This window comes from Phyllostomus discolor, chromosome 6 (assembly GCF_004126475.2).
Source record: "Phyllostomus discolor isolate MPI-MPIP mPhyDis1 chromosome 6, mPhyDis1.pri.v3, whole genome shotgun sequence".
NCBI classification, from domain to species: Eukaryota; Metazoa; Chordata; class Mammalia; order Chiroptera; family Phyllostomidae; genus Phyllostomus; species Phyllostomus discolor.
Window position 1 is genome coordinate 162,208,551 of NC_040908.2, and position 22,972 is coordinate 162,231,522.

At 54.2% G+C, this 22,972-nt stretch overlaps 1 protein-coding gene across 3 annotated transcripts in view; it reads left to right on the plus strand.

Moving 5' to 3' along the window:
• Positions 1 to 4,838: 4,838 nt before the first annotated feature.
• The window catches only part of CD6 (CD6 molecule), a 35,376-nt gene continuing 17,242 nt past the window's right edge, over positions 4,839 to 22,972 (plus strand). The window contains exon 1 of one of the 3 annotated variants that reach the window (XM_036029523.1): positions 4,839 to 5,128. In XM_036029523.1, the coding sequence (XP_035885416.1) occupies positions 5,068 to 5,128 (61 nt within the window). In that variant the 5' untranslated portion in view covers positions 4,839 to 5,067. The remainder of the gene's footprint in view (positions 5,129 to 22,972) is intronic. The other 2 variants (XM_036029521.1, XM_036029522.1) reach the window with 2 other exon arrangements.

Below are 22,972 nucleotides of genomic sequence, written 5' to 3' on the forward strand. Positions count from 1 at the left end.
CGCGCTCAATCCACTGAGCTACGCCAGCCAGGGCAGATTTTATTTATTTTTTAGAAAGAGGGGGAAGGGAGGAGAAAGAGAGGGAGAGAAACATCAATGGCTTGCCTCTCACACGCCCCCAGCTGGGGGACTGGCCTGCAACCCAGGTGTGTGCCCTGACCTGTAACCCAACTGGTGAGCTTTTGGTTTGCAGGCTGGTGCTCAGTCCCCTGAGCCACACCAGCCAGGGCTCACCAGTTTTTTTAATCCGGTGGTTTTCTGTTGAGTTTTAAGAGTCCTTTGCATATTTTGCATAACAGTCCTTCATCTGATGTGCCTTTTTTTGCAAATATTTTCTTCCAGTCTGCTTCTCATTTTTTAACTGTCTTTTGTAGAGCAGAACTTTTAATTTTAATTAAATACTGAGTATTTATTTCACAGATCATTTCTTTGGTGTTGTGTCTACACACCCATGGGCATGTAGGTTTCCCCCTATCTTCTAGTTTTATAGTTTTATGTTCTGCAGTTAGGTCTATGATCCATTTTGAGTTAAATTTTGCAAAGGGTAGACAGTCTGTGCCTAGTCCACTTTCTGCATGTGGATGTCCAGTTGGTCCAGCACCATTTGTTTAAGAGGCTTGTCTGACTCTCACTGTTTTATGTCCAGTGACTGCCCAGTGCTTGGCAAACAGTAGGTGCCCAATAAACACAGAGTGAATAAAGGAATGCAGAGAGTCCCAAGCTCAGATTTGTAAGAGTAGCATCAGCAAGGCTGAAAGCTGATGTAAATGGAGTCTTGTGAAAGCTATAGAGACCACCCAAAACAGGGCTGTAAGAATTTTATACTGGGTAGGAAGCCAGGTTGTGACTGATGGGACAAGCCTCGGCAGGGTGAGGGCGGCAAGAAAGCAGGCCCTCCGCCCTATATTCTGTTCCAGTCGCTGCAGTCACGGACCAGTGCTTTGGATCAAGTGGGCGGAGACTGGGGCCTCCCAGCCCCCCCAGGTGGTCCGGCTCAGCTGACTCCGCCTCCGAGGGGAGGAAGCTCCGGATCCCCAGGGTGTGGTGGCACAGCCCTCTTGGCACCAGGGCGGTAGGTAGGACCAATGCCATCCCAGAGAGCTGAGCCTTGCAAGTGAGAGTGCCGAGCTGCTGCCAGGGTGTGGTAGGTGACGGGAAAGTCCCCTGGAGCAATGCAGGAAAGCATCAAAGGCGAGAGAAGCACAGTTTCTTTCTTCCTGTCCAGGCTCTTGCCCAAGGTGTGTGGGGCCAGGAGCTAGGGTGAGGTGACCAGGGAAAGTCCTGGCCACCTGCTTAGTTGGGGAGACCACAGGGCTGGTTTTCGTCTTGTAGAAGAGGAAGCAGCGTTTTGAAGATTGATGTGATTGTCACCCGGACGGGACTTCAGCATTTGTTACCAGTGCCGGGGGCCGGAGAGCAGAATTTCGGTTCTGAGGAGACTCAGAGCCGGTGGTCAGTGACCACAGCCCACAAGCATATGTGGTCTGGCTGAGACAGCATTTGGCCACATGGTGTGAAGTGTGTGTGCTTGCTTTTTTTTTTTAATTAAAAAAAATACTTACATGTAGCTATCTCCTTATACATTCAGAAAGGGTCCCATAAAACTCAAGATTTCTGGCTGCTCTTGACACTGGGGAGATTCTGGCAACTCCAGGCCCACGTGCTCACCGGGCAGCCCCCTCACCTACCGCAGTGACGTACCGCGGGGCCCTGCAGAGGCCTCGGGTGGCATCTGAGCCTTCCCTGGTGGCATGAGCCTTCCCACTGCACGTCTGGCTACAGCTGCCAGTGTGCATGGGAAACACGGAGGCTGCGCTGCTGGCGGCCTCCGTGGGGGTGTCAGGCCCAGGATGTCCAGTGGACATGGCTACTCCAGGTCCTCCTGACATCACCCCACCAGGCCAGGTAAGAGACGACAGGTGGTGGGAAGTCCCAAAGTGGGCCTTACCGAGCCTGGCAGGTGCCCAGCCTCACCTTGGGAAGCCCAGCGTAACTATCTACGTGACTGAAAAGGAAAGCAGTGGTACCTGTGGCCGGGTCCGTTTCTTCTGGGGACCTCTCTCCCGGGTTCACGGATGGCCGTTTTACTTCTGCATTTGCAAGGTTCTTCCTTGATCTCTATCTGTGTCCTGATTTCCTCTTCTTTACATTTTTTTACTAAAGTATAGTTGGCATACGGTACTGTGTTGGTTCACGTGTACGGCACAGCGATCCGACATTCGTGCACCGTGTAACGAGGTCGCCGTGATGAGTCCAGGGGCCAGAGTCTCTGTGCAAAGCAGTTACAGTGCACCCCCATGCTGGTCGCCGCGTTTCTTGCAGCAGCCAAGCAGTGGAAGCAACCTAGGTGTCCATCGACAGACTAATGGACGAAGATGTGATGCATATACAAACACGCTGTCTGGAAAAAACCCAGCCACTGTTAATATAACGAGGACGGTTTGCATGACATCAGGGTCACCTGGCAGCCAAGGAGAATGGACTGGAATGCATGTGCATGAACAATGACGACTTCACTGTGCTAGTCAGTGGGGGCCGTAGATGCCAGTGAGTGAGCATGTGTGCTGTGTGGCTGTCCCATTCAAAATGACTGAGTGAGGAGAGCAACAAACCTGCATCCGATTTTGCGTTAAGCTTGAACTTTCCTCTGTGGAAGCTATTCTGAGGACTCAGAAGGCCGCAGCTGTGGGCAACTGGGGACTGGCAGCTTCGTCAGGAGCACACGCCCACTCAGGCATCACGTCTCCTGCAGAGCGTTTTGGCGAAATATCCAACCACCCAGGTGATTCAGCCTCCGCATAGCCCAGATTTGGTGCCCTGCTATGTCTGGCTTTTCCCAAAACTAAAATCGCCTTTGAAAGGGAAGAGATTTCAGACTGTCAGTGAGATTCAGGAAAACACAATGGAGCAGCTGACGGCAATTGGGAGAACCGTGTGAGGTGCCAAGGTGCCTACTTTGAAGGGGACTGAGGCGTCATTGTCCTCTGTACAATGTTTCTTGTATCTTGAATCTTCTTCAGTAAATGTCTCTATTCTTCATATTCCATGTCTGGGTACCTTCTGGACAGACCATATATACCATATTTTGCTGTGTGTAATTCACACCCATGTTTTTGTGTGCAGATTATACATGGGATTATTATACCTATTATTATACCCATGGTATGTAATAATTTGCCCCTGTATAATGCTCATCCTTATTTCTCCCTCAAAAATCTGGGCAAAAGCTGTGCATTATACACGGCCAAATATGGTACATACACAGACAATGGAATGTTACTTAGCAATAAAAAAATGAAATCTTGCCATTTGTTATACGGTGGACCTAGAGGGTATTATATTAGGAGAAGGAAGGCAGACAAAGATAGATGCCATATAGTTTCACTTGTAGGTGGGGTCTAGAAAGAAAACAGAAGTCTACCCAGCTTTCCCGGCCCATGCCAATGTGTGTCACCCTGCTCATCGGCAGACCTCCTGAAGTTCATCGTACCTGGCCTGCGGGCTGGCCACCTGTGCCCGTTAGCCACACGCTCCTTGAGGGCAGGACAGTGGTTCAGTCGCCTTCCCCAGAGCCCACTCTAGGGTTCCTTACATGGACGGCTCTCAAAGTGTCAGTTCAATGACCCTGGCTGGCGTGGCTCAGTTGGTTGGCGAGTCCTCCCATAAACCGGAAGGTTGCAGGTTCAGTTCCCAGTTGGGGGCACATGCCTGGATTGCAGGTTCGATTCCCGGTCGCAGCACGTACAGGAGGTAACCAGTCGAGCTTCTCTCTTGTATCGATGTTTGTCTCCCTTTCTCCCTCCCTTCCCCTCTCTCTAAAACCTGACCATGTCCTTGGGTGAGGATTTAAAAAAATAAAGTGTCCGTTGAATGAAATTAAATCTGGAGGCTAGAGGCCCACATCCACCATCTGTGCTACCAGGGACCCTCCACAAGGGGGCAGCCTCAGCTGGTGCCTCAGCCTTTTCTACCCCTCGGGGCTGGGCAGGGTTCAGGTGGGAGGAGCCTGGCTCTCCAGGGCTCCTCAACTTCTTTAAGGATTCTGCTCGGACAACGAAATGAAGTGACCTGTCTCTCTGTCCCCTCACCGACGTTTACACAGTTGCCACTGTAGACCCCACAGGGAGCGCAGTGGTGAGTGAAGCTCACTTGGTTCTTGTCTCATTCCCAGTGTCCAGTGCAGCCCAACTGGACAACTGGGGGTTTCCCAACCAGCCCTGGGTCGCCTGCCGCCCCGTGTGCTCCCTCGGCTCCTCCTGGCCCAGAGGCCTCCACCGTCCCACCTGCCGAACTCCCACTCGTCCGCCCCTCTGGGCCCAGCTGCCAGGCCTGACTCCCTGGGAGGAATGAACACCCTCTGAGGGACCCGGTGGGGAGTCGGAGGGAGGGGGTGCACAGGCCTCCCTAGAGCCATCTCGGGGGGTGGCTGCAGCCTGCAGAGGAGGTGGGGGACAAACCCCCTCTGTGGCCCTTCCCGATTTAAGACTCTGTAGGGGCCATTGGAGGCTCTCCCTCGCAACACTGCCAGACCACACCGTCCTGCTCCCCAGCGGCCATCACTGCTCCCAAGGACCAGGTAGCCCTTGGAGTTTGATCCCATGAGAGCTGGAGTCCATGGAGTGATTCCATGGACCGAAGGACCCACGTTTCCAACACGTAGTGATTGAACATCTGTCTACTCTGTGTCAGGTCTTCAGAAGTGAGGCATGCTCTCCCATTTCCCTTTTCCTTAGGATGTGTGTGTGTGTGTGTGTGTGTGTGTGTGTGTGTGTTTCGCCATGACTCTTGGGGTTCATCCAGGCTTGGTGGGCTCGCAGCAGAGGCACTGGGCTCTCCCTACCAGCCCGGCTTCCTGGAGACCAAAACCACAAGCAGAGCACAGAGATGTGAGAGACACTCACGGGCTGGGCTTGCCCGCATGCGTACAGAGCACCTTCTCTCGAGAAGAGGAAGACGCAGCCAGGATCGGCAAAGGACAGAGCAGGCGTGAGGGGCACCCAGCAGCCGTGTCCACTCCCTGGCCCCGGGATGGCTTTCCCCGCCGGCAGGCACGCGTAGCCGTCGGAGATGGCACCAGGCATGTGGTTCTTCTGCGTGATCGCTGGATGGCTGGCGGCGGTTCTCTCAGGTAACCCCCTCTCCCCACCTCCAGCCATTCCTGCCAGAGGACGGGGGTCCCCGCCTCTTGGCCCACTTCTGGTTGTCTTCTCATGCTCACCTTTCTGGAGCCTTTTAGCCCAGGCTGTGCTCTGGTGCCAGGGAGGCCTCGGCTGTGCCGACAGTGTCAGGGCCCAGAGGGGGTCCGGGAACCTGGTGATGGGGAGGTGGCTGGGCTGTGCCTGGACAGAGAGGGCACCGAGGCTGAGATCGGGAGCAGGTGCGCTCTGGCCGCTGGGATCCCAGGGTCGGGGCAGGGAGATACCGCCCACCTGTGGGCTCAGGGACTGCCCCATTCCCTCGCTCTTGCCAGCTCTCAGGAAGGAGCCGTTCGCCTTCCAGGGAGGTAGGACGGCTGGCGATTGTACTTTCAACCCCAGACCCGGGGCTCTGGGCTCACCAGGTTCACGCCGTTCGCAGCAGAGCTGTCTAAAAGCAGAACTCTGGAAGAAGCCAAGGGGCGTTGAGGGCAGCCGGTGACTTTGGCACAACTATTTGGGGCACTTTAAGACACACATGAACAGGAAGTTTCTTGAGGATTACTTCCCTTTCCTCCTGAGCTCTCCCTGGGTGCCAGGGCGCCTTTGTGACTTGGGCTGAGGTATCAGGTGACCAGAAGGTCCAGGCCCTGGGCCGTGCTCATCGGATGCTGTGGCCCTGCCGAATGTGGGCCCGAGCTGGCCGGAGCTGGGCAGGGGCCCAGGGACACAAGAGATCTTGCCACGGTTGGGCCTCATGTTGGGGGGTTAGGGAGACTGATGTGCAAACAGAATTCCAGGACAAAGGAGTCTGGGTCCACCTGGCAGTGTGGGTCATTGGGGTGGGGGTGGGAGGTGCAAGTGCGTTTGGTTTGGTATGAGGGAGACCCAGGAAGACCCATTGGGAGGGCCTTCTGAGACAGCTGGAAGGGCTGGAGACATTGGGGGAGTTCTGGGGTGCCCTCTTTTCTCTGCCTCTACCATGTGCTCTGCGCCTCCTGGCCTCGCCCTGGTTCAGGGAAAGCTGTTTAGCTCTGGAAGCAGGAATGTGCGTGCCTTCAGACCCACGCAGGTGCACCCTGGTCACCGGGAGGACATGGGGCTCAGCCACCCTCTGCCCTGCGCTTCCTTCCTCCCCATCTTCACTTTCCCCACGCTCTGTGCTTCTCCGTGAGGCCCAGCGCCGGCTCTGGCTCTGAGGGAGGTCTGAGTCTGAAGTTTTGTGAGCCAGCCCTTAGGCCCGGGGAACTGACCTTGAACTGTGCCTGAAGGGAAGCAGGAACTCAGGGCCTGGGCAGAGCTCCCGACGGTGGAGCGGAGGGGCCTGTGGAGCCGAGTTCCCTGCACTTCAGTCCTAGTCTCATCCGGACGCCCGCCCGACCTGCTCCGTGTGCTCCCGGCACCGCCAGCGATGGGCTGCTGTGTGCTTTTGAAACTGTGTTTATATTCGATTGACTCACTTGTTACTGACACGGGTTTAGTTTTGAAAGGAAACCGTGTCACTATTACCAATGGAAAACCGGCATCATCTGCCGTGAGTAAAGGCAAAGATAGTCAGAAAAATAAACAGTGGTGAAAAACAATTTCTGTTACGCGCTCACGAAAGAGTGAAGAGAATGTAAAAGTGCTTGAGCCTGAAGCGTGGGCCTTGCCGTCTCTGTTCAAGGGGAGCTCAGGGGAATGACAAAGACACCTGGCTCCAAGTTGTTACTTTTTCCTTGACCTTTTAGGGCGACTGAAAGCACTTTGAGCAGGAAGCAGTTTGCTTACTACTTGATTTAATGGCTTTAAAACGATGCTTCCTTAAACCTTCCAAAGAGCCCTCCATGGTCTCTTGTCCTACTGCTGAGAAACATGGGCAAGCAGGATTTCCAGGGCAGTCCCAGCAGAAACTGTGCACCAAAGCTCCCCAAGAGTAGAGGGGGCCCTGAGGGAGCCTCTTGTGTGGCCAGAGCGAGCTCACCTGGGAGTGGGGGACTGTGCCCCGGGCCTCCCTGAGTGGTTCTTCCCGTCTGCCCTGGCCCAGCAGGCCCGAACCCTAGCAGGATGCCCCAGATCTGCTTGTGGGTTTCTCTTTGGTCCGATAGGTGTGCTGGGCAGACCCAGATGGGGAAAGGAGATTAGGACCTCCAAGGGGAGGGGGGGAGGAAAGAAATGGCATTAATGGAGCAGAGTGAGGGCAGGAGTGAGGGCAGGAGCTGGGAGAACAAGGCCGGCAGGAAGTTTCGGGGCCTTCACTCCAGGAGCGGGGTGTGCAGCCTGCTGGGGTCCCCAGACTGCGCCCTGGGACTGCCGGCGGCTGGAGTCCGGCCCTCGGGGGCCCTGGCGGACCTGGCTGCGGCAGTGGGCACTGAGCAGGACCCTTCCAGTCCTAGCTCTGGGCTGCGCCCCAGGCCGTGCTCAGCGAGTTCTCTGCCCAGGCTGGCCGGGGTCTGGGCTGTCTCATCAGACCCCGGTTTGCGCTGGGAGACTGGGGCCCAGAGAGCCGTGCTTTCCAATGCTTTGCTGGCGTTCCCTCCAGGACTGTGCCTCAGTTTCCCGATCAGCCAACTGGGGAGGCGGAGGCAGAGGGAACGAACTCCACCAGCCCGTGACTGAGGAGGGCGGTGTGGGATGGGGAGGCCAGAGGAGCTTGCCCAGGCCTGGCCTCTGGTTCACCGTGTGCTCCCCCCCCCCGGGCCTCGGCGTTCACATCAGTGGAACGGGGTGCTTTGGGCAGACACTCCCCAAGGGCTCAGTCAGCCCTGACCTCTGCGTGCGACGCGGCTGCAAAGCACCAGGCCTTCCGTGCTAGGCTAGCACCGAGGTGGATGACTAGCATCCTCTGACTGTGGTTGGTGATGTCCTCAAGGCCTGCCGCTGTGTCCTCGAAGGCTACCTGTGGTTTCTTAAATTGACAAATTTTTTAAAAATCTATTTTTCCTGAACTTAGAAGAAGTTCAGTACCCACATCTCATGTTTTGTGTAAGTCCAACAGTGTTTAACAACGATTCTCATGGCGTCTTTGGGTGATAGTTCAGTCAACCAGGTTGAACAGAATAAGCTTCCTTCATACTAAATGCCAAGCATACACACGGCTGATTGAACCCCTTTGGATCTCTGCCGTCCCGTACGCCAGCCCCTGGACGAGCGTGTGCGCCGGACGAGCGGCAGTCTGAGCTGAGAGGGGCCGGGAATGGGGACTCCACGGCAGGTTTCGGAGATGGGCTAAAACATGCAAAGTAGCTCGTTCATAACTCTTATATGAATTACAGGTTGAAATGATGATATCTTGGGTATGTTGCGTTAAATAAATGTTATTACAAGTGTGTTTACCTATTCTTTTTAAAAGTGGCTACTAGGAAATTTAAAATACTACACAAGGTGGAGCAAAACTCGGTGTACAGCTGTTCATGTGGAAAATAATGCCATAATTCATAAGTACAAATATGAGAATAAAGTCTGTTTTGCATACACACAACTGTAAACCTACTTTTGCCCCACCCCATAGGCACTGAAATGGTGTTTGCACAGAACAGCTCTGCCTTGGATATTCTGAACTACATTTACTCATTTAATGAATTTGATTTTCTTATAAATGCTTCAGACACCACTAAGAAACAAAGCTTTCCCAAGGATTTCAAAGAATGTTTTCGACCTATACAACGAATGTATAAACAAAGTAAATAGTAAGCTCTCTTAAATAGTCGAATAATGTTTACAGACATTGCCGAATTCTTTTAAATGGTCAGCTTCAAATTTCAGCTAACATCTATTAACTCGATGATCCACATGAGAAACTCCAGTGGCTAAATGTTCTTAAACATTGCAAAGACAGGGCTGTGTCCATGAACACGCCAAGCCTGACCCAACTTTCACGTAGCGTGAATGTACGAATACATTTGTGCACTTGGGCTCTGGTTTAGTGCACCGCTATTTTTTATATTTTTTAAAGATTTTATTTATTTATTTTTAGAGAGGGAAGGGAGGGAGAAAGAGAGAGAGAGAGAGAGAAACATCAATATGTGGTTGCTGGGGGCCATGGCCTGGTAACCCAGGCATGCGCCCTCACTGGGAATCGAACCTGGGACACTTGGGTTCGCAGCCCACGCTCAATCCACTGAGGTACGCCAGCTAGGGCCACCACTATTTTTAAAATTTGAATCTTCCTGGGCTTAAAAGCTGCTTACCAGGAGGAGAACTGTGCAGCCGGTCACTCGGGTTGTCTGGAGCTGGCTGGAGTTTCCTCCTCAGTGGGCCAAGAGGCGTGGAGGCCAGCTTTTTTGTTGTTTTGCCAAAACAGCAGGCACAGTTGTGTCGTGCTCCTGACCAACATGCAGTGCCCTTTTTGAGAGCCCGAGTCCTCCAGCTGGGCTGGTCCCTTGAACTCTGGACCTCTGGGTCCCAGTTATACAACCTAATTCTCAAGGTCTGCCTGCCCCCCTTCATTTAACTGGATTAAATTAAACCAAAACGTTTACTATGTTTTTCACATTCCCCCTGCCTGGCAAGACTACAGCTCATAGATATACAAATAACAGATGGCAGGTATCTGCGTATTTCGTAGTCTGGCTCTCTGGTCACAGGTCGATGACTGGTGGGGGGGGCAGATAGCAGGTCTGTCTGCAGTGGTGACGTGGGACGTGGGACGAGGCCGCTGGGCCGCTGGGGCTGGCACGTTTAGCGAAATGCAGACGACCCCAGAGGCCTCGAGAACGAGGAGGGAACACTGCCCACCGCCTCCCGCCCTCAGTCACGCCAGCCTCGTTTTCTCATGGGGAAGGGGGCTCAGGAATTAAATGGGTCTCCCAGATGTTGAATTCAGAGGCTAAGAATCAGCCTTCCCCCCTCCCCCGCCCTGGGGGGACAAAAAGGAATAAGCAGGTGGCCCCAACTCAGGTTTTGAGACAAGAGTTTGGAGGAAAAGACCAAGCCGGTGCGGGGCCACCTTCCCACTGCCTGGACCGCAGCCCGGAAACCGCCAACTCCCGCCCACGCCCACCGGTGCTCAGGCCTGCACCGAGCAGACTGTGGCAGGGCCAGAGTCCCCAGGGCCACCTCCCTGGCTGGTCACAGCGTCCCCTGTCCCTCCATCCCACCCTCAGCCAGGCCGGTGGGCGAGGGGGGCGGTGAGCTCCCCAGGTTTGCTAGAGCTGCCATCTACCCGGAGATTTATGTTAATACTCTTTCTTAATTGATTTTAAAGTGAAAATACATTTATCTTTAAAAAACAAAAATGCCTTCTGTTGCACCCTTAAAGATAAAGCCGTCGCAGATCACCTTGATGGTAGTGATGGTGAAAATAAACACAATGGAAACAAAGCAGTGTCGTTGGGTTCTGGCCGGATGCTGGCTGCTTTCCCTGCGCCCAGACGGGAGGGTCACCGGTGTGGAGAGGCGGTGAGGATTAGCCTGCAGGGAGACTCTCTCCTGCGAGTAGGCAGAGAGGCTGGAAGGGAAAGGGGACATAACCTCCTTCAGCGATACCTCCTTCAGTGATGCAGTGGTACTGAGCGCCTTGCTGGGGACCGCCTGCATCGTTTTCCAGCCTTTGGGCGTGTGCCCCGCACTTTGGAAATGCTGATCCAGAGGAAGGACAGCCGAGGTGGGCCGTCGCCCCCATGGCTGACAGAGCCTGGGGACGCTGCCTGCTCCCCTTCCCAGGGGACACCCTGGACATGACAGCCCCATTTCCGTCTGTCCGCAGGCACCCTGGGTAGCCCCCGGATTTTCCTGATGAGCCTTGAAGTTGCGGGTGGCGCCCAGACTCATGTGCCCCGATTCAGCTCAGGGGGAATGGAGCCCCAGCCACAGGGGGAAGGAGGAGTCCTGAGGAGGGGTGAGGTGGGGAAGGGAACTTTGGGACTCGCCTTGGCTCTGGTGTGCTGAGTGCTGTGGGACAAGCTCCTTCGGTTTTGTGGCCCTAGTTTCCTTGCTGCAAAAATGGGCAAACTGAACACCAGAGACCAGCCTAAAAATCCCAGTCCTGTCTGTCTGTCTGTCCCTCGAGGCTTTGGGGGTGTGGAGCAGATCTGCTAGAAAGTAGCCCTAGGGTGGGCACAAGGCGAAGGCCCCTCGCATCAGGCAGGCTTGGGGCCGCAATCCCAGCTCTGTGCGACCCAGGCTGGCTTCTCCGTGCACGTCTGCGACAGATAAAAACGCCCGCTCACCGAGGTGTGAAAATTCATTTAGATAATGCATCTGCAAATGCCTGAACGCAGCAGGGCCCCACAAGGTTAGCTGACAACTGTGGCACAGCAAGGGCCGAGATCTCGTACGCGGAACTGCAGCACCAGTGGTTAACACAACTCCGTTTGCGTGATGAGCTCAGTTGCCCACGTGACAACCCCATTGTACAGATGAGGACACTGAGGTTTTTAGCGAGGCTGAGGCGAGACCCGTCTAAAAGTCTGTAGCTCGTAAGGGGCAGGACTTGAGCTTAGGTCTCCAGGTGGGTAGCTCTGTGCTCTTTCCAGTGGAGGAAGGGGCCTGGCTTGTTTGCAGGCTGCTGTCCTGGGGGCTCCGTCTGAGTGTGAGGCATCTCCTCCGGATGCTGCCCTTCAGGGCTTGCAGCCCCACCTCTGCATCCAGGGGCCGCCCTCAGGGTTCCCCTGGGGCCCTGGGGACCCCTGGAAGGCTTGTCAGGGACAGATGGAGCCAAAAGTGGCTGCCTCCCCTCCCTCACCGTGGCCCAGCCTCAAAGGGTTTGCCACACACCAACCTTGCCCAGTGGGGCCAGGAATGAATGACATTCACGTTAAAGTGCCACCACGTGTCAAGGAAAGCCTGCCAGGCAAGGTGTCTAGTCACATTTATTTAGCGCCTGCTATGTGCCAGGCCCTCTGTGGGCACTGAGACATGAGATGTGAAGGTTTGCCCTTGACACTTCAAGTGTTGTGAGGGAGGCGGTGCACCCCACAGGGGTCAGCCTGGAGGAGGTGTGACCACGGGTGCCATTGACGACAGCCTAACCACCTGGCGCTGCAGGGGACGCGCCGTCCTCCAAAGGTCAGCTGCGTTCACCCTACCTGGATGTCGGGAGGTCATCCTGCTTTATGGGAGGGGAAACTGAGGTTCAGAAAGTTCTACCCACTGGTGCCTCGGTGCTCGTCCATTCATTCATCCCGGAACTCGTATCGAGTGAGAAACTGGCGATTACGGGACGGTTCTCGAGCTACCACGAGACTCACCTGTCCATCTCTGTTTCGCTGCGAGGAGGGGCCGCCCAGTGGCGAGCAAGCACCAAGGGCGGAGGCGTTTTTTTTTTTTCTCGTCAAAATGCGAGGAGCACAGGGTTTGACTGTTCTGAAGCCGACGAGGACCGAGGTGTGACTGCATTGCATTTTGTTCCAGGCTGGCGGCTGATGCTGAGGCTAGGTCCTATGTCTGCAAGGTCTCCAGCACTGGGCCACACTGTCTCCAGGAGCTGGGAGTCAGAGTGGGGAGGCACGGGCTGCTTCCCGGAGAGGGGGCTCCCTGCGGTCAGGGGAGCTGCGACAGAAGGCTGCGCCCACACACAGAGGAGGGGGGCAAAACATCCGAGGCGCCAAGACGCTAAAAAATAAGCGCAGCAAAAACTGGTGAGCGGACTGCGCTGTGCAAACATCAGCTTCCTGGTTTGGGCGGTTTACTCTTCTTACCTGATCCGTCACCCGTCAGGGAAGCTGGGTGATGGGGGCGCGGGACTTGCCTGCGCTGTTTCCTCACCCACTTGAGAGTCTCTAATTTCAAAACAAAAAGTGAGGTGGGACAAAGGCGTTTCAGGCAAAAGGACCCATGTGGCCAGCAGCCCGGAGGCAGGGCAGGCGAGGTGCATGTCTGGGAAGGGTTTCCCTGGCCGCGGGGCCATTGCAGCCAGCCGGCCCCGCTGACCCCACGGGGCACGTCGGGTGGGTGGGGCCGCCGTTCCCGAAGCTGCTGAGATCCAGGCTGTTTTCCTTCTCCCGACTCATCCAGACGGGTCGTCATGGGGGTGTCAGTGAGCTAAAACTCAGGGTTACACGGCGCGGAGTGACAGGCCTGCACAGGTGCACATACAGGTGCATGCACAAGACCGACGCACTGACCAGTGCGAGCCGGGCAAGCACAAGGACAGCGGCTTCTCGGGCAGCACGCTGTAAACTCGTAAACTTGTCTTTTCACACAGCAGCGCTGTGAGGTATGAGTTATCGCCCCCATTTTACTGACTGAGTGACTGAGGCTCAGAGAGAGGTGGCTTTTCCTAGATGGCACGGCTAACAGAGCTTGAACTCGGTGACGCCACATCCATGCCGCTTCCCAGCCCTGGAAAATGGGCACCTCAAGATTTCTGCAGGGAAGGCCCCTCCGTTTTCTGCGGACTTTTCACCTCATCTCTGGTCTGCTGGGCTGTGGCGGAAACAGGCTGCAAAAAACCTTGAAGGTGCCTGTGGGTCAGAAACCACTTCCTGGCCGAGTGTCCACTGTGGGCCTGTTTCCCCGGCTGTAAATCGGGCCGATGGCAACCTCCAGAGCCCAGGCTGGGATGAGGCTCCGTGGGATGTGGGCTGGGAGGTGGGTGGCGAAACACAGGGCTCCTTGGCGTGCTCTGGGAGCACAGCTGCTGCTGGGCCTGGGGCTGGGCCTGGGGCTGGGCCTGGGGCTGGGCCGGTGCTCGTGGGGACAGCAGAGAGAGAAGGGAGGGAAGCCCGGTTCCCGCCCACATATTGTAGCTCCTGCCTGCCGATGGCGCTGAGAGAACTTCCAGGAGTCCGGCCCAGGCAGTGAGGCAGGACAATGGGGCAAGGAGGAAGCTGTGGGGTCTGTGTGAGAGGCTGGACTGGGGTCCTCTAAGGTGAAAGTGATCCCCTTGCAAGGAGGGATGCCCCTGGGTCTCCGCTGTGTGTTGGAGGGTGGGCAGCACATTAAGAGGTCCAGCCTATACATTTCGAGGTTGCCCAACCACTCCATCACGCCCTGAACCGGGCTGGGCTAGGCTGCCTGGGCAGGGCCTGCGGATGCCCAGGGGGTCTGTGCGGGCGCAGGTGGCCAGGGCGCTGTGGGGACACAGGCTACACAAGGGAGGAGGAGCCTCAGAGCCAGAAGCTTCTCCAGGTGTCTCGGGGATCCTGTCTGTCCACCCCACTTCCAGGGTGGAAGTCGCCTGCTGAGCCCTGAGCCAGGGAGGACCCAGAGGTGGAGTCGCTGGGTCCTCACAGCGACACGCAGAGCCAGGCCTGGCCCTGTCCGAGTCACAGCAGTGCAGACTCTCACTCTGAGAGCCCACACCACGTGGCCGGTCACCGACAGACTCACTTTCTGGTCCCCAACCCATCCCCACCCACTGCTTCTTTCTAAAAGGGGTTTGGAGGAAGGATCCTACCTACACTGCAGTATAATTTCTTGCTATAAATTTTCACCTCTACCCCAGGGTGCCTGGAAGCTAGACTGGGTGGGCGACAGAGGTAGGAAAACATGCCCAGGGCCAGTGAGAAGTGGCTTCCCCCTCCTTCCTTCACTAAAGTAAAGGAAACACACTCGCCACATGAGCTAAGCCCCTTGGGGAGGTGTTGCACTCTCCGGAGAGTATTCTAGAAATGCCGTGACTGTATCTGAGCTGGGAAACAGCTGAGATTCGAAGTTTAATCCTCCTATTGACCACAGGAGGACACTGAGGTGCAGAGCAGGGGGTGATGGGCCCCAGGTCACGGAGCAGAGTGAGAAGCAGGGTCTGCAGGCCCTGCCCAGGGCCTCCCCCCCGACCTCAGGAGGGCTTGGCGGGGCCTGAGCAGGCCAGGTGCATCCTGGGCTCCCCCTCGATGGGAGAGGGCAGCGGAGGGCTGTGGTCCAACGTGGTCTCACACAGTCTGCGCCGTCTCCACAGCTTTCCCACCCTTCCCCATCCTCAGTCTTTTTTTTTTTTAACTTTTTATTTCAGCATGATTTCTGACATACTGAGAAGCTGTAAGTTCCATATGCTTTTCACTCAGTTCCCAACTGTTCACATTTTACCACAATCACTTCATCATTTTCTCTGTTGTTCTATTTTTTTTTTCTGAACCATTTGAGAGTAGTTTATAGACACAACGTTCCTTTCTGCTGAATGGTACAAGGTGACTTAAAAAAAAAAAAAAGGAGAGACATTTTCTTACATAACCACACTGCAGCCATCAAAATCAGGTAATCAGCACTGGTCCAGCACTATCAGATAATCTGCAGGGTCCTTCTCAGACTTTGCTGGTTGTTCTAAAGCAAAAGAAAATTCCATTTAGTGTGCTACACTTTATCCTCGTGTTTTTGTGTTTTCCTTTTGTCTGGAACAGTTTCTCAGCTTTTTCTTTCTCTTCCATGGACATTGACCTTTTTGAAGGTCCAGGCCAGTTACTCCGTCGAGTGCCCTTCATCCGGGCCTGTCCGCTGATTCCTCCTGATCGGGTTTGACTGCTGCCTCTTTTGGCAGGAACAGCACAGAAGCGGTGCTGTGCCCTTTGTGCATCGTATCACGAGGCATGTGGTGTCAGCTTGTAACGTCAAGATAAAAGGCCCAAAGGAGAGGCAATGAGCATTTATTTGAGATCCAAAAGAACGGCAATTCAGAAAGCACTAATGCAGACGAAAGCGCAAATATTTGTTTAGGAGGTGGAAGCGAGGGATACAGACGGAAGGAAGGCATTTCTGTGGGTCCAGAGACGCTAACGTAGTGATACTAATTCAAAGAATGCTTTTCATGTCTGGTCAGGTGGCCACCGAGTCTGCTTTCCTGTTATCTGTGCGAACGGTTGTTTGGGAGACGCTGCTTTTGGCCTGGTCTGAGGTCATTCTGCTCAGTGGTAACATTCCGAATATTTGAGAAGTGAGACACGCCAGGCAGTCCATCTAGAGAGGCAGCTCTGGGTCCATTTCAAAGCGGCTCTGTTGATGTTTTTTGTTACAAGTGTGTCCCACCGCTGGCAGTCCAATTTCCTTGCTTGACCCAGGTCAGGTCCGCTCGGTACAATTACCCTTTTCTCCTTTAAATTAACATGTATCTCGTGGGCAGGTTCTTTGAGAATATGTAAATATATTGCCCCCTCTCAAACACTATGGATGACTCTGGCCTGAGTCAGTGTTAACGACAGTTTCTTGATGATATTATAAACTCCACCGTCCCTTCCATGCATGTTTAGGTGCTGACTTGAGTTGCAGGCTTTCTCTGCCGGCTCAGTGGGTGGGAGCCAGTTGGCGCAGAGCCTGAAGGCGGGTGCCGAGGAGGCCGAGGTGTGAGCTCCCTGCAGGCGGGGCCTCCGACAACCGCCATCTTGCCTCGCCTCTGATTCCGAAACTCGGCTCCTGCCTGCTAGCAGAGCGGGTCCTCCCTCCAGCTGGGCAATGGGTCCCGCTCACTGGTGGAGCTCCTGCGGAGTGCCGGGCACTGTGTTTGAGCACTGGGGATGCGGGACAAAGCCCCAGACTTCACTGAGTTTCTAAGAAAATAGGCCAACAAGTAAACACGTTCTAAAAGTGGTGTCATTTCAGAGAGGAATGTGTGCAAGAAGGAAATTCAGAGCAAAGTAAGGAAGGCCTCCAGTGACTAATACCGGGACATAGGTGAGGCCTCTGGGGGCATTTGAGCAGAGCTCAGATGGATGAGATTAGCTGGGAATGCACAGACCGGGGAGCAGCAGGTGCTTTGGGGCAGAGGGAGCAGCAGGTGCGAGGCCCTGAGGCAGGAGGAAAGCCGACACACCTGAGGGGCTGACGGAGGGAGGGGGCGGGGGGAGGGGGGGAGCTGCAGAGGTTGGCAGGTGTCGGTCAGGGAACACAGATCACACACGGGCTTGGGACTAGTTCAAAGGAAACGGGAAATCATCGGAGAGCTTGCAGTAAAAGAATATGACCTGATTGGCCTAAACGTGCACACAGTTATTCTTATTATTCAATATTTTTTTCTCATCAACCCCACTGTTAACATAAGTACGTTATTTAAATCTAGGAATCTCCTCTCACGATCATACATCTCACACCAATATTACTTCAGTAACTAGAATATATTCTATGAACAAATAAGACACTGAAAACAAAAGTGTCATTAACCAGCCTGCCGTTCAGGCCTGAGTCAGCCCTCCCCTTGTTAAAAAGTGTTTGAGGGTGAAAGGCTGAGCAGCCCCACAGAGGTCTTGAAACCCCAAGGACTGAAGAATTCGAAAAGGGAAAATTTCCTTACTCTGTGATTCCACACTATTTAATCTGGGCTTTTACACTATCTGCTACCTGGAGGAAAGGTGTGTGGGGTGGAGGTGGTGGAGGTAGTAGGGGTAGTGGGGGCAGTGGGGGTGTGCTCTGAGGGCGGCGAGCACAGCCTGGCCGGCCACCTAAAATCAGAAGCAATCCCCCCCACCCCCCGCAGCCAGACCCCAGCCAGCCCCAGGCACTCAGCTAACCACGGAGAAACGGGACCCTGAAACGGGGCAGGGACTTACCCAAGGTCATCGTAGCAGCTGGTCTTAATTCTACCACCTCTCATCATCACTCCCACCTGATTCCAGCTGAAAAATCAGACATGATATAAACATTAGTCATCCTTATTGTAAAGACGTTGCAACAACCACATTAAAAGAAGTCTCCCACAGCACCCTCACGCAGCGCAGCCTTTCGAGCTTGCAGGAGGGAGTGTGTGGGTCTCTGAGGCATGGCGGGCGTTCAGTCTCGGCAGCATGAGGGAGGCTGAGCTGGTGGGCACCAGGCTGCCTCTGATCAATGTTGGTCTGGACGGCTGTGGGAACACGGACGAGTGTTTGATTCCAGGTTCCACCACCTACTCTGCGACCTTAGGCCAACTCCTGCCTCCGAGGGGAAAAAAATGGGGGCAACTCATAAGTCAGTGCACCCTAGATAGACTTCAAAGCCCTCTCTGAACATCCTCATGGATAATTTTTAGTCACCTGCACCTGTGGGGGCTGTCGCAGGTCCAGCCACGTCAGCAGAGCCATGAAACTAAGTCCCACGAAGCACTTGTAGGTGTCTAGATTCTAGCGATCTGGATATGAAGGAGGAGGACGTCCCTCTGTTTTGTGGGTTCGCCTCTTCCTCCCTTCCAGAATCCCCTAGAAGCTCTCATCTGGGTTCACCCCAGCCCCTGCTGCCGGAGGCAGCCTCTGCTGCAGGTACGTGTGTGACTCAGTTTCCCGGGGCTGCCATACCAAAGCCCTGAGCACCCCAGTGCATGAACCACAGAAATGTATCGTCTCCCAGGTCCAGAGGCCAAAAACTGAAGCCCACGCCATTGGCAGGGTTGGCTCCTCCCGAGGCCGTGAGGGACACTCTGCCGGGCGTCCTTCCCATCTCCCCACAGTTTGCTGGCACTCTCTGGCATTCCTTGGCTTGTAGAGACATCACCACAATACAGAAGGTCGCATTCGGGAGTACTGGGAGCCAGGACGGCAACTGCAACATATCTTGTTACATGGGACGTAATTCAACCTACAGCAGAGCGTGTGTGTGCGTGAGTGTGTGTGTGTGACTCAGAAGTGGGGTTTCTGGGTCATGACTATGGAAATGTTTCCTGAAGCGGTTGTGCCAACGTGGGCCCCCGCACAGGAGGATGCAGAGCCCCCGCTGACCCCCATTCTCACCAACACGTAGTCTTACCACAGTTCTTTTTCAAAATTTGTTTTTTCTATTGCTATTCTATTACAGTTGTCCCAGTTTTCTCCCCTTTGCCCTCCTCCACCCAGCCCACCCTCGCTCCCACAGTCCATCCCCACCCTGGTGTCCATGTCCATGGCTCATTCACACATGTTCTTTAGTCCCTTCCCCTTCTTGTCAGCATTATCCCCCTTCCCCCTCCCCCCTCCCCCTTCCCTTCGGCCTAGTGCACTGTTGGTGAGAATGCGGACTGGTGCAGCCACTGTGAAAAATAGTATGGAATTTCCTCAAAACATTAAAAATGGAACTGCTTTTTGACCCAGCGATTCCACTGCTGGGAATATACACTAAGACTCCCAAAATACCAATTCAAAAGAACCTATGCACCCCAATGTTTATAGCAGCATAATTTATAATAGCCAAGTGCTGGAAACACCCTAAGTGCCCATCAGTAAATGAATGCATCAAAACACTGTGGTACATTTACACAATGGAATACTACACAGCAGAAAGAAAGAAAGAGCTCCTACCTTTTGCTCCAGCATGGATGGAACTGGAGAATATATATTTTTAAGATTTTATTTATTTATGTTTACAGAGAGGGGAGGGAAAGGAGAAAGAGAGAAAGAGAAATATAAATCTGTGGTTGCCTCTTGCACACCCCATACTGAGGACCTGGCCTACAACCCAGGCATGTGCCCTGACTGGGAATTGAACCCGCAACTCTTTGGTTCACAGTCCAGTACTCAATCCACTGAACCGCACAAGCCAGGGTAGAAGTGGAGAATATTATAAGTGAAGTAAGCCAGGCGGTGAAAGACAAATACCATATGATCTCACTTATAAGAAGAATCTAATGAACAAAATAAATTAACAAGCAAACTAGAACCAGACACATGGAACAGGCTAAATTTATTTTTATTTTGTTTTTTAATTTTTTTAAATTGAGTTTCTTGGGGTGAGATTGGTTAATAAAATTATATAGGTTGCAGAAGTACAATTCTATAACATCATCTATACACTGTATCGTGTGTTCACCACCTGAGTCAAGCCTCCTTCCATCACCATTCATCCCCTTACCATACTCCTTAGTGGTTGACGATCAAGTGAATGAGGTAGTGTCTCCCTGTGGCCTTGCTTTGCATTTCTCTGGTCGCTTGGAGGCTGGATACTTAGCATTTCCTTTGCAGTGAAGAGCCTCTTCCTGGCCCTTGCCCATTTTTCTTCTGTTTGCCTTTTCCTTCCTGAATCTATAAAGGAAATTCTTTGCAGAAATGTGTTTCCATTAGGAAAGAGAAGGGGAAGTTAGGACAGCTTTTCTGGCCTGAAATTTCGCACACTGCCCGCACAGCTACAGCTTTAGGGGAAAAGGAGAAAATGATTCCAGGTCCTCTGTCTCTTTCTGGAACCCGCGGGGCCAGGTGCAATGCAGAATCTAGACCGTTTAGGTTTGCGAAAACTGACGTGGTGCATATATTGTATATTACGCAATGTGCCAGCAGGAGCCTGATCAGCCACTGGAATTGGATGTACTAACTTTTCTGCAGTGGGATGTACGATTTTCACATCACACAAACTAAATAATGACTATGAACAGCCTTGTGCCAGTTCTGGTCAGGTCTTGCCACCAACACAGTTATGAGAACACTTCGAGTTTGAGGGTGCTGGGGTTTCAGAATTGCAGTAAGGGATTGTGCACGAGTGTCCCCACAATGGCAGTTGAGGGTCAAGCCCTGTGGTGCCCATTTTCTCCTCCAATCTTCTGGGAGCCCCAGGAAGGTGAGTTAGCATCACCACGTATGTGAACAGAAGTCACAGGGGCTCGGAGGTTAAGAAATCCAGATCCTCTCGTATAAAGAGGGAGAGATGGGATTTGAACCCACATCAGTCTGACTCCAAAGCCCACACACTCCCAACTCCACAGGGCTGTCCCCAGCCCTATGTGGGTAGCTTCTCAGCTTCTCTGCTCCCCAGGACTCTGGAGTTTGGAAACAAAGTCACCACCAAAGGGGTGGATTGGGAGGATAACAGGCCCCCCTCCAACCTCTTCAAAACCTCCGTAGGGTCCATCATACTTTGGCATTGACCGAACATCCAGCCAGGTGTCGGGTGGCACAGGTGGGAGCCCTGCGCACACAGGCAGGAGCCTTACACACTTGGTACCAAGGGGAGAGGCACTGGCCAGAGGTTTTATCCATCACTGGGTTTCAGGGGCCAAGAAGGCAACAGTGTGTTCCCAGCACATTAGTCAGGGCTCACGCGCCTTTGCAAAGAAGCACGGGGAAGCCCCATGATTCCAGGCCACTGGCAGGGAGGGAAGGGAGGGCGTCCAGAGAGTGTGGTGGGTCGCATGGCCCTACGTGACCTCGCCTCCCAGCCCACTTGCCCTCTGGAAAGGTGCAGGTTACAGCTGCAAGACTACGGGGCAAAGGCTGGCTATCTATCGCCTTCACTTTCTCATCCCTGAGAGCCCCTGCTCACCCACTACAACCCCTCCCACTTGTCTTCTGCTCTTTGGAGTTGGCGTTAACCCCTCTAACCTCTATTCCCCCCCGGGACATCTTGTGCTGACCATGGGGTAGCCCTTATTCCTGATCACCATCCACTCTGAGCACATCTGTGTCCTCCCCTGCCGCGTGGGGCCTGCCATGGAGCCTGACCGAGACAGGAGCGCAGGAAGGAAGGAAGGAAGGAAGGAAGGAAGGAAGGAAGGAAGGAAGGGCACGTCCTGACTGAGGGTCGACATAGGCAGGAACATGGAAGACTTTCGGACACTTCGGAAGCCCCTTAGATGTGAGTTGTGGGGGGATTATGAGACAGCCCTGAGGCCGAGGGCTGAGAATGTGTGCCTGGACTTAGAGGGACCTAGAGTCATGTTCTGGTTTTCACCTCCTAGTAACTGTGGCCTCGGGCAAGTCATTCCATCCCTCTGAGTCTCGGTTTTCTCATGTGGAAAACAGACTTCCTGAGGCCCCATTGGAGATGAATAAGAGAGCGTGTGCCGTGTGTATAAAGGAGGGGCACGCAGTAGGCATTCAGATGCTACCTTCTCTCGAAATTTATTTCCTGAACTTGAGCCCCTGGGTCCAGTGGACCATACAGCCAATGGCCGCTGCCAGCCTCTAGCTGTTAATGACACGGGTGGCTATGAGAGTCAGGCTGAATAACCCCAGTGTCTCCCAGCTTCTCCTTTGAACCTGGATGAGTGGTGGGTGGGGAGGCGACCCCTGTAGCGTGGAGCTGATGGGTGCAGGGACCAGCCTGGATAAACACAGCTGCTGAGCCAGGGCTGGCCCCTGCTCCCCCAAGGAGACTTTCCAGTCACAGCTGGAAGTCCCACCTGCTTGGGGAGGGCTGTATTTCTTTCTTATGAGAAACGCCGATGACTTCTGGGGTCTTCTGGATGCCTTATGTGAAGGGAGCTTTAGGCCACCTCGGAGAGGTCACAGCACCACACCTGGGAGCCGGGGGGTATTCACCCCTTGCCCACGCTCAAGCTCACCCAGAAACTGCTGCTCCAGCACCTCCAGGAGACTTCAAGCCAGAGTCCCTCCTGAGAGCTGGTGGGTGGGGGCAGCCCCCCTGGGAAACCTGGCACAGCCCAGCAGAGTTTTAGCTCCACCGAAACCCCGAAACCCAGCCCTGTCCTATGCACAGAGGGCCAAGCTCTGGGGGGGGTTGTTCTTGAATTTGATATCCTTGAGCCTCTAGCTTAACACACCAGGCCCTGTCCCAAGTCCAGGCCTTTGCTGGTGCTGCACCCCCTACCCAGAATGCCTCCCGCCTCCTTTCCCTGGTTGAAGCTGCCTGATACAGTGCAAAGAGTGAATCTGGGGAACAAACTTGGCTTTGACTCCTGGCTTTGTCAACTCCAAGCTGTGTGACGTTGGGCCAGGAACGTGGTATCTCTGAGCCTCTTTGTCAGTCAGTCAGACAGGCTTCACAATGGCATCTCTCCCCAGGGTTAGCATGAGGGTTCCTTAGGAGAGTCCTCGGTACCTGTGGATCTGCTCCCCCTGCCCCAGTGAAACGCTCTGTAACCGTCAAGGCCTGGCTCAAGGGTCACCTCTCTGCAGTAACTTCCTGGACCCTCCCTCCTCTGGGTTCTTCCGGCACATGGTTCATGCCTCTGTCTGCACGTCCCACAGGGGGATGGGATTCGGGACTCAGGGCAGCTCCTGACACTGGGGCTCCTGGCTGTGCCCTGGGCTGATGGCAGGCCTGGGGCTCCCTCAAGGGCACGTTCCCGCAGCGGAGCCCAGAGATGGCCTGGCCGT